At 43.9% G+C, this 13,782-nt stretch overlaps 2 protein-coding genes across 2 annotated transcripts in view; one reads left to right on the top strand and one right to left on the bottom strand.

Annotated features, from left to right (window-relative positions):
* Window positions 1-6,756, bottom strand: part of ABHD3 (abhydrolase domain containing 3, phospholipase) — a 56,999-nt gene extending 50,243 nt beyond the window's left edge. Inside the window, exons 1-3 of the mRNA XM_061130640.1 lie at window positions 6,471-6,756; window positions 5,825-5,988; window positions 4,455-4,637 (exon numbers count right to left, since the gene is read on the bottom strand). Coding sequence (XP_060986623.1) covers window positions 4,455-4,637; window positions 5,825-5,988; window positions 6,471-6,632 — 509 coding nt within the window. The 5' untranslated portion in view covers window positions 6,633-6,756. The remainder of the gene's footprint in view (window positions 1-4,454; window positions 4,638-5,824; window positions 5,989-6,470) is intronic.
* Window positions 6,757-12,929: 6,173 nt separating this feature from the next.
* On the top strand, window positions 12,930-13,115 carry LOC133047725 (small ribosomal subunit protein uS14-like). The gene has a single exon (XM_061131158.1). The coding sequence runs from the start codon at window positions 12,939-12,941 to the stop codon at window positions 13,107-13,109; it is 171 nt and encodes a 56-aa protein (XP_060987141.1). The 5' UTR covers window positions 12,930-12,938; the 3' UTR covers window positions 13,110-13,115.
* Window positions 13,116-13,782: the final 667 nt, after the last annotated feature.

The following is a 13,782-nucleotide window of genomic DNA, read 5'->3' as shown; positions in this document are numbered from 1 at the left end:
TAGATGTTTCCCAAGAAGCGGGTTTGCTTGTACTTGATCTTTAAACTATTAAAAAACCTGTTCTACTGTCCTCAGGGAATAAAAAGCTCATGAAGGAAGACAAACATATCTACAGACCTGCTTTGTTCAAGGCATGAAACCACCTGATACACTCTAGTTCATTTCAGCTCTGTAGTAAGTGAGAAGCTATATTGGGGAAGCTAAAAATTAGTTGCCCAGGGTCACTCAGCAAGTGGCAGTTCCAACATTTGAACCCAGACCTGCCTTTAAAGTACATGCACTTTCCCCCATGTTACACACCTTTCCCTAAGCTCTGTTATCTGCTTCATCCCATGCAAGGGATCATCAGTGACTTAGATCTGTTTTGCAGCCTAAGGACTCAGTCTAGACTTGTACCAAAGAACAGGATCCATTTTTTTTTTTTTTTTTTTTTAATGTCAGTGGCACTGAAACCCCTGACTGTCTCCAATAGATTGCAAACATACTTAATAGGAGGTGGAGTCTAAATTCCTACCTGCTGACTTAAGGCTGACCACATGACTTGTTTTGACTACAATCTGGCAGAAACAATATTATGAGAGTGCTTAAACTGCAGTGTTGGTTGCTCAGTCATGTCTGACTCTTTGTGACCTCATGAACTACAGCCTGCCAGGCTCCTCTGTCCATAGAATTCTCCAGACAAGAATACTGCAGTGGGTTACCATTCCCTTCTGCAGGGGATCTTTCTGATTCAGGGATCGAACCTGGGTCTCCTGCACTGCAGGCAGATTCTTCACTGTCTGAGCCACCACCAGGGAATGGGCCTGAAGAAGACTTGCAGTTGTCACTTTAGGTTCCTTTTAAAAAAATTTTTTTAATTAATATTTATTTTGGCTGTGCTGGGTCTTCATTGCTGTGCATGGGTTTTCTCTAGTTGTGGTGAGTGGGGGCTACTCTTCATTGTGGTTTGCAGGCTTTTCATTGCTGTGGCTTCTCTTGTTGCAGAGCACAGGCTCTAGAGCAGGGCTCAGCAGCTGTGGTGCACAGGCTTAGTTGCCCCACAGCATGTGGGATCTTCTTCAAACCCATGACACCTGCATTGGCATGCAGATTCTTAACCACTGGACCGCCAGGGAGATCTGACTTTTGGACTCTTGGGACCCTCTGCCACCCGGTGAACACTGGTGAGCCTGATGGAGGGTGAAAGATCATGTGGAGCTGACATGAGCCATCGCTGCAGATGACTCCCAAGTCCAGAGTTTCCCTGGCTGCTGACCACAAATGCATGAATCATTCCAGCCAAGGCCAGAAGAACCACCCAGCTGAGCTCAGCTCAAACTGTTGACCCACAGAATTGTGAGCAGAAATGCTGCTGTTTTTAGCTACTATGTTTGGGGATAATTTGTTATACAACAAAAGCTAGCCCTCTCAACCTAGGGTCAGAGATTCCTTGCAGTTAAAAACAAATGAGGTTAGGCCCAAAGGCTATTGAAAAGTTTACTGGTCATTGTTTATTCATACATTCTGCTACCTTCAACCCAGTGTGACTCAGCATTAGAGTTCCTGAAACCCAAATAAGCTGTGTCTTCAAGCAGCCAACAGTGAACTGGTCTAGCCTGTCCCTCTCTAAGCTCCTTGTCATAAGGGCAATTGTCCATAACTCTTTGTTTCCCCTCACAGTGTAAAGCCTTCCTTATTGTACATTCTCAATAAATTTCTAAATCAGTAGAAGAGATTTTAGCCCTTAGGGAAACTAGAACCTTCCTAAAGCATCTGTCTGCAGCGCAGGAGACCTGGGTTTGATCCCTGGGTTGGGAAGATCCCCTGGAGAAGGAAATGGCAGCCCACTCCAGTACTCTTGCCTGGAAAATCCCATCGACGGAGGAGCCTGGTAGGCTACAGTCCATGGGGTCGCAAAGAGTCAGACTCGACTGAGCAACTTCACTTTTTCACATTCGCAGCTTTGAAGCACAGTGTAATGATAGCCATGGTAATAAAATTTGGAAATTTTTACAAGTGATGGAAAAAGCCACACCTACTGGCAACTCTATAGCTGATGAGATTCGGTCTTTGAGTTTTCACTACATTGTGTTTTGTTTATTTATGCGTACAGTTACACATACATGTATACATTCTCATATTCTTTTCCACTATAGTTTACCTTAGGAGACTAGATATAGTTCCCTGTGCTATATAGTAGGACCTTGTTGTTTATCCATTCTAAATGGAATAGTTTGTATCTATTAACCCCAAACTCCCAGTCCATCCCTCTTCCTCCCCATCTCCCTACAATTACATTGTTTTTATTTTTTAAAGATTTTTTTTTTAATGTGGACCATTTTTTAAATGTCTTTATTGAATTTGTTACAATATTACTTCGTTTTATGTTTTGGTTTTTTGACCAAGAGGCATGTCGGATCTTAGCATCACAACTAGGGATCAGACCCCACTCCCTGCACTGGAAGGCAAAGTCTTAACCACTAGAGTGCCAGGGAAGTCCCCTCCCCATTTTTTTTTCTTCAAAGATTTTTTTGATGTAAACTGTTTCTTTTTTTTTTTAATTTTTTTTCATTTATTTTTATTAGTTGGAGGCTAATTACTTTACAATATTGTAGTGGTTTTTGTCATACATTGACATGAATCAGCCATGGATTTACACGTATTCCCCATCCCGATCCCCTCTCCCACCTCCCTCTCCACCCGATTCCTCTGGGTCTTTCCAGTGCACCAGGCCTGAGCACTTGTCTCATGCATCCAGCCTGGGCTGGTGATCTGTTTCACTATAGATAATATACATGTTTCGATGCTGTTCTCTCGAAACATCCCACCCTCGCCTTCTCCCACAGAGTCCAAAAGTCTGTTCTGTACATCTGTGTCTCTTTTTCTGTTTTGCATATAGGGTTATCGTTACCATCTTTCTAAATTCCATATATATGTGTTAGTATACTGTATTGGTCTTTATCTTTCTGGCTTACTTCACTCTGTATAATGGGCTCCAGCTTCATCCATCTCATTAGAACTGATTCAAATGAATTCTTTTTATGGCTGAGTAATATTCCATGGTGTATATGTACCACAGCTTCCTTATCCATTCGTCTGCTGATGGGCATCTAGGTTGCTTCCATGTCCTGGCTATTATAAACAGTGCTGCGATGAACACTGGGGTGCACGTGTCTCATTCAGATCTGGTTTCCTCGGTGTGTATGCCCAGAAGTGGGATTGCTGGGTCATATGGCAGTTCTAATTCCAGTTTTTTAAGATTTTTTTGATGTAAACCATTTTTTAAAAGTCACTATTTTTAAAAGCACTTTCTAAATCTTGGGTGACAGTTCAGGCAAAGTATAGAATCAGAAATTTAAATATGTACAAAAGGTTTTATGATCTGTACTTTTTCAGCATGACTGTTTCAGCAAGAAAATTGGAATCAAGCCTCAGAACTAACTAGACGGTGCTTAAACATGGGATAATAATAAAATTCCTGCTATTTCTGAGTGCAAATTTAATTGGAATCATAATTCTGGAATACCATCTTAAAACTTCCAAGAGACTGTCACCTCATGAACAAAATCAGCTTTATCTATAAAAAAAAAATCAACTTATTAAAATTGAATCAGCTATTATGGTATTTTCTTCTCTCTTTTTTTTGCATTTTCTTCTTTATATCAAAGTGTTTTTATTAATATAAAGTCAACATCAGTTTTTTACACAAACAAGTCTCTAAGTTTAAGAAAAGATAACAACTCTACTTTAACTGCAACTCACAGTGTTCCACAACCATAAGTATCATTGGCAAAAAAAGGACTAAGGCTCAAAACAGCAGTACCTTTCACATGACTCTGCTTTAAAATTTTAGAGCTCAACCAGAAACTTAAAGTTGCTAAGTTGCTCAGAAAAATTAAATAGTATCTGGTGACTGAGTTGAATAATAATTACTTAAAAATGCTGCACCATCGTTAACTGGGCCCTGGCCTTGTGCACCTGCAAACTCAGGTGGACAGAAAAGGCACAGATCACCTTTGGAAAGATAAGGATGATCTACAAGCTGACTCTGAATATTGGGATCGATTTGATCTGATGAGAGAAGACTAGTAGATCCAGGGTTCAAATATGAAGTCTGACATGAGGACCCCTGTGTGGTCTCTCAGGGGTTTGTAATTGCTGTTCTCCTAGCAATCCCTTCACTGTGACCTACTGCTTCTCAGGCCTAGGTCCTATAATTCCTAGGTGATTCTAATTTAATTCATTTGTTTGGCCAAAATCTGTTACTCAGTGACGAAGTGCTATTTTCTGTGAAATGATTCAGTTATGCATTTTCCTGAACAAAGAGGAAGGAAGAAGCAGGGAAAAATAATAATTTAGGGGATTACTTAATCCATGGAAGAAATAACAAGTATTTCAGAAACAAACATGTAGACACAGTGAAGCCTCATTTAAAATGAATTAAGTGAAAAATAAAAGAAATCATTCATGGGTACCTGTATCCTAGTTCTTCACTGAGGTGGATCATATGAAGGATATAGGATTCCTTGCTTGTTCCAGTGAGGCCAGGCAACAATAAGACAGTAGGTCGGGTGCTGGCATCCACATAACGCTTACTATTATCATTATCAAACCAGTCCAGGGAAATCTGTCCTCCATCTGCAGTTTTAATAAGTTCACTGAAAGAAATAATACAAAAGATATACTCCTTTAGTGTTTCAAGTCATGGGTTTTTGTGTTGTTTTTTTTTTTTTTTTTGGCCACACCACATGGCATGTGGGATCTTAGTTCCCTGACCAGGGATCGATCAAACCCACAACCCCGGCATTGGAAGGGCAGAGTCTTAAACACTGGACAACCATGGAAGTCCTGCAAGTCATGTCTTAATGTTAGTTCTTAATTCTGTATATATACCTGACATTATTTAGTCATCTTAAAATAACTTTTTTATGCATCCACTAACACACACGTCACTTTCTTCCATTGCATGGATGTCACAAAATTAGTACAATAAGTATTTTCAGCAAGATCAGTAAAAGGTAGTATATAAAAATGAACTTCAAACTACTTCACATACTTATTTTAATCATTTCCTCATTACTCTGAAATACCCAGCATTTAGCCCCTATTTGATTGAGGTCACCCAAATAATTCAACACGGAAATGATGAATAAGTAAACTGCTGAGCTGGTCACTGCTCTTGCTGTCTTCACTCTACAATGCAGTCTCCTCATAGTGCATATTACAAAATTGGCTTCTTAAAGGTTTCAAAGTACTTCTCACGCAGTATCTACAACCTTGAAGAATTTTCCCAAATAAATAGTGCAAGTTCCAGGCAACAAAAGAAATTCCAGAAAGGAATAGATGACTCAGGAAAATTAATAATAGGCACCATTTAAATCTCCTGGTTACTAATACATTCTGGACCACATCTTTTAACACCTTAAGGACATTAGCATCGAAACCCATTTGCTTATCAATATGATAAGCACTTTACTGGGGTCCATCACAGAAAGTCCAAATTAACTGGCACCCATCTCACCCCCACCACCAGCTCAATGTACATCATCAAAGAAACTAGGTTCTCAGAGCCAGATGCAGGGCAAATTGGGAAAAGAGTAAGTCCCAAGCACCTCTCATCTTAGAAACAAACGTTTACACCGGAGCACCTCCCCCGCACAGTGATAAAAGGTAACACGTGAGTATCTTCCTGCAGTTGCGCGTGTGTGGCACACATACCTTCCACCTTCATCCCTCCTTGCTCTTCTATATACTTCCTAAGCCAGAGGTTCTATGAACCAAACACTGGAAGTATGCAAAACACTGTGACTTTGAAGAAATGACTGAAAAATGGAAATTTACATACTTCCTGTACTGCACCAGGGGCTTGGAAGTGATGAAAGGTCTCAGCAGCGTCTGTCCTCGACTCTCCCAGCACCAGACGGTCGGGTAGTAGGTTTCTGTCACCACGGGACAGTGGTCCTGAAGGAAGCGGCTGAAACTCTCACCCCCCGTCACTAACTGGGGCTTCTGTGGAGAGAGCCAGTATCAGCGAAGGGCCCAGAACAGAGCAAAGTTTCTGCCAACCGTAAACCAGTAACAAGCGCAGACTAGTCCCCCAGCGCGCGAGACCAGTCTGATTAACATCCTTCTTGGAAGCCTGATGCAAGCTCTTCAAACACAACGAACCTAAGAGCGGTTTATTAAATCCCTCTAGGGAAGGGCGAGAGTTGACACCCGGGAGTCACCCTAAAAAATGTTAAGAGAGCATCTCGGGGGCAGCTCCGCCGGTTAGCGAAAGGTGACCGGGCAGCGCCACTCGCGCCGAGGTCACCAGGGTCCCGCGCTCTCGGAGGGCATCCATCAGATGCCGGGGAAAGGGGCCCCCCGGACGGCTCCGGCCACTCGCCCTTGGCTTGCCAGCGGCACCTCCAGCTTCGCCTGCTGTTGTCACTCCCGGCAAAGCTGCCCGCGGCCCTGCGCCAAGGCGCCCGCGGCATCCCCCGGCTCACCTTGGCAATGCTGCTCAGGTAGTAGCAGGCGTAAGCGACGCTGAAGCCCAGGATCAGGGAGAAGCCCACGCCTGAACCGAAGAAACCCACCCGGACTTGATGCTCCAGGTAGTGCGAGAGCTCCCGGGAGAGCATCCGCAAGTCCATGGCTAGGCGCTGCATGGCGCTGGGACCGCGGGCGCGCGGGTCTTGGGGCGGGAGGCCGGCTAGCCGGCGACAGCAGGCGCGGGGTTCCCTCGGACCTTCCGCCCGAGCGGCTGCAGCCCGGCTGAGCGCGGCTTCCGGACGCGGTAGATCAGCCCACCGAGGCGTAGCCCGGCCCCCCGGCCGCCGCCGGCTCCGCCCCGGTTTCCCCCGGGCCGCCCCCACCGCCTGCCACTCAGGAAGCTTCCAGAGGCGCGGTGGCAAGCAGGGCCACCGCGAGGGCGGAGGAGGCGTCTCCGGACCAAGTCGCCGTCAGCCGGAGCGAACCCCCAGAGTGGGGGTGGGGGCAGGAGAGCGAAGATGGACATGGGCCTGGAAGCGCGCTTTCAGGTCCTGGCGGACTGGCACCTGCCCCGATGACCTTGACCGATTCCGGCAGGGTCTTGGTTAACCCTGTATATAATGAACCAGCAGGTTTAGGGTGCCGGGGAAGGATACCCTGGAGTTAGAAGATTTGGGAAGTTCAAGCATGTTGGGAGAATGCCCTACGTAGTGAAAAAAAATCCTACATCCCCCGAGGAAGCTGTTACCTCCTGAAAACTATCAAAAGAGAAAAAATAGTCTACAAACAAGTCAATGGTGAGGGCACTCGTAGTGACTTTAAATCTCCCTAAATCCTTTAAGTAGATGAGTATGCCTTAAATGAGAAGTGGTTCCTGAAAATAAATGAGATCAAGAGTAGAAACTGGGATTCAACATTTTAAAAAGCTTATTTGTGGTTCTTTAACGTTTTCAACTTATAGACACTTGGAGATTGAGAGTTACCTAATGTACAGAGGAGAAACCATTTATGAAGTAGCTCCTGCTAGGCTTATTTATGGCAACATGACTAAAGCCAGGAGCTGCTCACATGCATCTAAAGGGATTAGAAGATTTAACAAACCGTTGTTATGAGCTCCTTGCACCAGAAGGTACCAAGAGTGCAAAGGGAAAAAGGCAAGGGCTGTGTAGACTATGACAGAATTCACAGAATTGTAAATTAATGGTATACATGAGTGATAGGGAAATGGATTGGGCAAGAATGAGCAGTTTATGTTGTTTGGCTGTGGTTTGGTCATTGCAAATGGTTGCCATTACTCAGAATAATTGTTATCGTTTTTCAGTCTGTAGAACAGTAATTTTTGCCTTATAGAGTTATTAAGGTGACTAAATGAAATAATGTATGTGTTGGCCTCCACCTGAATGTAAGTAATTCTCTTTCAGTCACTGACTCTTGTGCTTGAACACACCCAGAAACGCAAAGGCATATGGTGATTGCCATGATGGTTGCCATGCTTGACAATTTACTTGCTGCATTCTTTGCAATGCCTGTTCCTGCTTTCTACCCTGCCCCACCAATAGATACATGTATATTTCATTTTGCTTAAGTTTGAAGTGAAAAATATAAAATTCTTCATTGGCATCCCAGTGTGCAGAAAAGGTGCTTACCTGCAAGTAAGCAATTCTGAACTCATCCACCAAGCTTAGATCATTTACTCTTTCAGAGCCTCCAATGTCTAGTCTGTAAAATAAAATGGTTGAAATGGAAGAGGCCCAAGTTTCTTTCTGTCACTAAGTCCAGGCTCACTCTCTGCTCCCCGCACAATAGGCCAATGAATCCAAGAGAGGAGGTCTTGAGGCAAGGAGGAGAGTATAATTGGAGTATCGGCGACCAACAAGATGGCAGGCTAGTGTCCCAAGAGAACCATTTTATTGGGGTCTGGATGCCAGGTTCTTTTACATATTAGAGATGAGGGGAGGTGAGGAAAGTAAAGTAAAAAAGGCCATTAATCTTGCAAATATCTCCTAGAATGGCAAGCCTCAGGCAGGGGATGTGTTAATTTCTTCTTTCCTGTCATCCACTGGTGAAGAGGGTTCTGAACAAAGGCACTTTAGTTTGTCAGTCAGGCAGAGGGGCAGGATTCTCTGAGGCAAACCACTCTGTATCATTATAAAACAAAAGCAATGAAAAGCAAGTCAAAGAAAGTTCCACGGTGGAGTCAGAACTGGCTTCCTCCCTGCAACATTTCCTGTAAGAAGCACATTCAAAATCTTCCTTAAGAAAAGAGCCATTACTTCCAAGCAGAAATAGAGACACAGAGCTAGAGACCAAATGTATGTACACCAAGAGGGGAGGGGAGGCAGGGGGATGAGTTGGGAGACCGTGATAGACATACGAGCACGAAGACTTTTGAGAGTCCCTTGGACAGCAAGGCGATCAAACCAGTCAATCCTAAAGGAAATCAATCCTGAATATTCATTGGAAGGACTGATGCTGAAGCTGAAACTGAAACTCCAATACTTTGGCCACCTGAATCGAAGAGTCCACTCATCGGAAAAGACCCTGATACTGGGAAAGATTGAAGGCAAAAGGAGAAGGGGGCAACAAAGGCTGAAATGGTTGGATGAGATGGCAACTAACACACACAATGAGAACCTACTGTGTAGTATAGGGAACTTTGTGGTGACTTAAATGGGAATGAAACCCCCAAAAGATGGGATATATGAATATGTATAGAGAACTATGGTGTTGGAGAAAACTCTTGAGAGTCCCTTGGACTGCAAGGAGATCCAACCAGTCCATCCTAAAGGAGATCAGTCCTGGGTGTTCATTGGAAGGACTGATGCTGAAACTGAAACTCCAATACTTTGGCCACCACATTCTAAGAGTTGACTCATTGGAAAAGACCCTGATGCTGGGAGGGATTGGGGGCAGGAGGAGAAGGGGACGACAGAGGATGAGATGGCTGGATGGCATCACCGACTTGATGGGCATGAGTTTGAGTAAACTCCGGGAGTTGGTGATGGACAGGGAGGCCTGGCGTGCTGCGGTTCATGGGATCGCAAAGAGTCCGACATGACTGAGCGACTGAACTGACTGACTGACTGATAGCTGATTCACTTTGCTGAGACTAACACAACATTGTAAAGCAACTATACTCCAATTACAAAAAAAAAAAAAAAAGAACCATTACTTCCTTTTTTTTCTCTGTGGCTCCACCACCCAGTTTGTGGTATCTTAGTTCCCTGACCGTGGATTGAACCCAGACCCTCAGCAATGAAAGCGTGGAGTCCTAACCACTGGACTGCCAGGAAATTCCCTATTACTTCCAATTTAGATCTGGAGAAGGAAATGGCAACCCACTTCAGTATTCTTGCCTGGAAAATCCCATGGACGGAGGAACTTGGTAGGCTACAGTCCATGGGGTTGCAAAGAGTTGGACACGACTGAGCAACTTCACTTTCTTTCTTTCTTTTCCAATTTAGATGAGGAAATGAGAGCTCAGACCCCAACACAATCCCAGTGATCTCTTCCTCCTGGTGCCCATGCCTTTGTATAGTCCTTTCTCCTTGAACACAGATACAACCTGTGACTGACTTCTATCTGATAGAATAGGAAAAAAGTGATGCAATGTTACCACTCCTGTGATTACATTGTATTATATGATTCTAGCTTAGCATTCCCTAAGAAAAGCAATGCCAAAGAATGCTCAAACTACTGCACAATTGCACTCATCTCACATGCTAGCAAAGTAACGCTCAAAATTCTTCAAGCCAGGCTTCAACAATACGTGAACCGTAAACTTCCAGATGTTCAAGCTGGATTTAGAAAAGGCAGAGGAACCAGAGATCAAATTGCCAACATCCGCTGGATCATCAAAAAAGCAAGAGAGTTCCAGAAAAATATCTATTTCTGCTTTATTGACTATGCCAAAGCCTTTGACTGTGTGGATCACAATAAACTGTGGAAAATTCTGAAAGAGATGGGAATACCAGCCCACCTGACCTGCCTCTTGAGAAATGTGTATGCAGGTCAGGAAGCAACAGTTAGAACTGGACATGGAACAACAGACTGGTTCCAAATAGGAAAAGGAGTACATCAAGGCTGTATATTGTCACCCTGCTTATTTAATTTATATGCAGAGTACATAATGAGAAACACTGGGCTGGAGGAAGCACAAGCTGGAATCAAGATTGCCAGGAGAAATATCAATAATCTCAGATATGCAGATGACACCACCCTTATGGCAGAAAGTGAAGAACTAAAGAGCCTCTTGAAGACAGTGAAAGAAGAGAATGAAAAAGTTGGCTTAAAACTCAACATGCAGAAAACAAAGATCATGGCATCCAGTCCTGTCACTTCATGGCAAATAGATGGAGAAACAGTGGAAACAGTGGCAAACTTTAATTTTGGGGGCTCCAAAATCACTGCAGATGGTGACTGCAGCCATGAAATTAAAAGACGCTTACTTCTTGGAAGGAAAGTTATGACCAACCTAGATAGCATATTAAAAAGCAAAGACATTACTTTGCCAACAAAGGTCCATCTAGTCAAGGCTATGGTTTTTCCAGTAGTCACATATGGATGTGAGAGTTGGACTATAAAGAAAGCTGAGCACTGAAGAATTGATGCTTTTGAACTGTGGTGTTGGAGAAGACTCTTGAGAGTCCCTTGGACTGCAAGGAGATCCGACCAGTCCATCCTAAAGGAGATCAGTCCTGGGTGTTCATTGGAGGGACTGGTGCTGAAGCTGAAACTCCAATACTTTGGCCACCTCATGCAAAGAGCTGACTCATTGGAAAAGACCCTGATGCTGGGAGGGATTGGGGGGCAGGAGGAGAAGGGGACAACAGAGGATGAGATGGCTGGATGGCATCACCGACTCGATGGACATGAGTTTGAGTAAACTCCAGGAGTTGGTAATAGACAGGGAGGCCTGGTGTGCTGCAGTCCATGGGGTTGTAAAGAGTCAGACATGACTGAGTGACTGAACTGAACTGAGTTTAGCATACTGTGCTGTGCTTAGTCGCTCAGTCACGTCCAACTCTTTGTGACCCCATGGACTGTAGCCCATCAGGCTCCTCTGTCCATGGGTTTCTCCAGGCAAGGATACTAGGGTGGGTTGCCATGCCCTCCTCCAGGGGATCTTCCCATCCCAGGGATTGAATCCAGGTTTCCCACATCGCAGGCAGATTCCTTCCCTCCTGAGCCACCAGGGACCCAAGAATACTGGAGTGGGTAGCCTATCTCTTCTCCAAGGGATCTTCCCGACCCAGGAATCCAACCGGGGTCTCTTGCATTGCAGGCGGATTCTTTAGTGGCTGAGCTACCAGGGAAGCCTCTAGCTTAGCATACCAGAGCTAAAAGCTCTCCTGATGACCTCGAGGAAGCCAACAGCCCTATAACTGCCCATAGAGAGAGCCACATGACAGGGAAGTAGTGATGGTCTCTAGGGCTTATGGGTAGCCTCTAGCTGACAACCAGCTACACCTTCAGGGAAAGGAATTCCACCAACATCCTGAATGAGCTTGAAAGCAGATTCTTCTCCAGTTCAGCCTCCAAATGAAAACACAGCTGACCAACATCTTCATTGCAGCCTTGTGAGAGCCCCCAGCAGAGGTTCAGCTAAGTTGTGCTTGGACCCTTGGACCAAGGAAACTGTTAGAAAATAAACATATTATTTTAAGCTGCTCATTTTGTAGTAATTTGTTATGTAGCAATAGAACACAAGCAGAGAATATAAAATGGTCTTAAAAAATCATTCAAAGATGAATAAATATCAGTGGCTCATTATTTATTGTAGAAATGTTTAAAATAAAGATTTCAGCTACTTCAATCAATAGTCAAAACTAAGAAACCCACTGAAAGATTTGTTTTTTCTTTATACTTCTCTTTTTAAAATTGTCACAATGAATTTTTACTTTTTAAAAAGTTTTTTAAAAATTTTTTTGGCTGTGCTGGGTCTTCATTGCTTGGGTGGCTTTTCTCTAGCTATGGCAAGTGGGGGCTACTCTCTAGTTGAAGTGGGCAGGCTTCTTATTGCTGTGGCTTCTCTTGTTGCAGAGCACCAGCCGTAGGGCATGCAGGCTTTAGTAGCTGGAGCTCCCGGGCTATAGAGCACAGGCTCAGTAGCTGTGGCCCACTGGCTTAGTTGCCCTGGGGCATGTGGTATCTTCACGGACCAGGGATTGAACTTGTGTCTCCTGCCTTGGCAGGCAGATTCTTTACTACTGAGCCACCAGGGAAGCCCTGAGCATTTTCCTTTTTAAACATTAAAAAACTTATATTATGTACATAGGTAGGTATGTATGTATACATACATATATATATATATATATATACACACATATATTAAAATTTGAACCTAATTGTAAAGGAGTAACTCACAGGAAAAGATATAAAGCTAAAAGTAAGATAGGCTAAAACATTCTAAGACATAAATGAAGACAAGTTTTAAATAGGAAAGCATCGCCCTTTTACCTCGTTGCAGCCGAGAAAGCAACATGGGTCACCAGCAGCTCTACTGGAGCCATCCGAGAAAATTCGGCCAGGGTCCTCGCTCTTGCCGGGTCTGCTCAAACCGGCACGGTCTGATCCGGAAATACGGCCTCAATACATGCCGCCAGTGTTTCCGCCAGTATGCGAAGGACATTGGCTTCATTAAGTTGGACTAACTGAACTTCCTTAGATGGCTCATCCAGCACATCAACCTTAGGTGGAAATAATACTAGCTCTTTGTATATAAAATAAAAGTTTTCAAAAGTTCAAAAAAAATAAATAAATAGAAAAGCATCTTCAAAAATTTTGTGTAATGTGCCTTGTACCTTTTGTTAAGGAACAGTATTTAGAAACCAAGATCTGGGTCCTTGTTTATGGTTATAGATAGGTAGGTAGATAGATAGATACAGTTATTTCTGTGTCTATCCCTCTGTATTTACATTGAGATAAAGGTGAATTCAGAATATAACTCTTTTATGTGGACTCCCTGATGGTTTTAGGAGAACTTAAACCTCAGGGCTTCCCTGGTGGCCCAGAGGGTAAAGCGTTTACCCACAATACGGAAACCCGGGTTTGATCCCTGGGTCGGGAAGATCTCCTGGAGAAGGACATGGCAACCCCATTCCAGTATTCGTGCCTGGAGAATCCCACGGCCGGAGGAGCCTGGTGGGCTATATATATAGTCCATGGGGTCACAGAGAGTCAGACACGACTGAGCGACTTCAAACCTCTTAGCAATATCTCTGGCTTGGTTTTTTTTTTTCCCCTTTAATTTTTGATTAAAGCAAAAATTCTACTTATAATCGGAAACAACATAAATCCTTAACCTCCTCAGTTACATGGCATTTC

Source organism: Dama dama, chromosome 27, assembly GCF_033118175.1.
Source record: "Dama dama isolate Ldn47 chromosome 27, ASM3311817v1, whole genome shotgun sequence".
Lineage (NCBI taxonomy): Eukaryota > Metazoa > Chordata > Mammalia > Artiodactyla > Cervidae > Dama > Dama dama.
This window is presented reverse-complemented; position numbering and strand designations above follow the sequence as displayed.

What these genes read in the sequence shown, in the direction of transcription:
- LOC133047725 (XM_061131158.1), top strand. Translation starts at nt 12,939, where the DNA reads ATGGGTCACCAGCAGCTCTACTGGAGCCATCCGAGAAAATTCGGCCAG.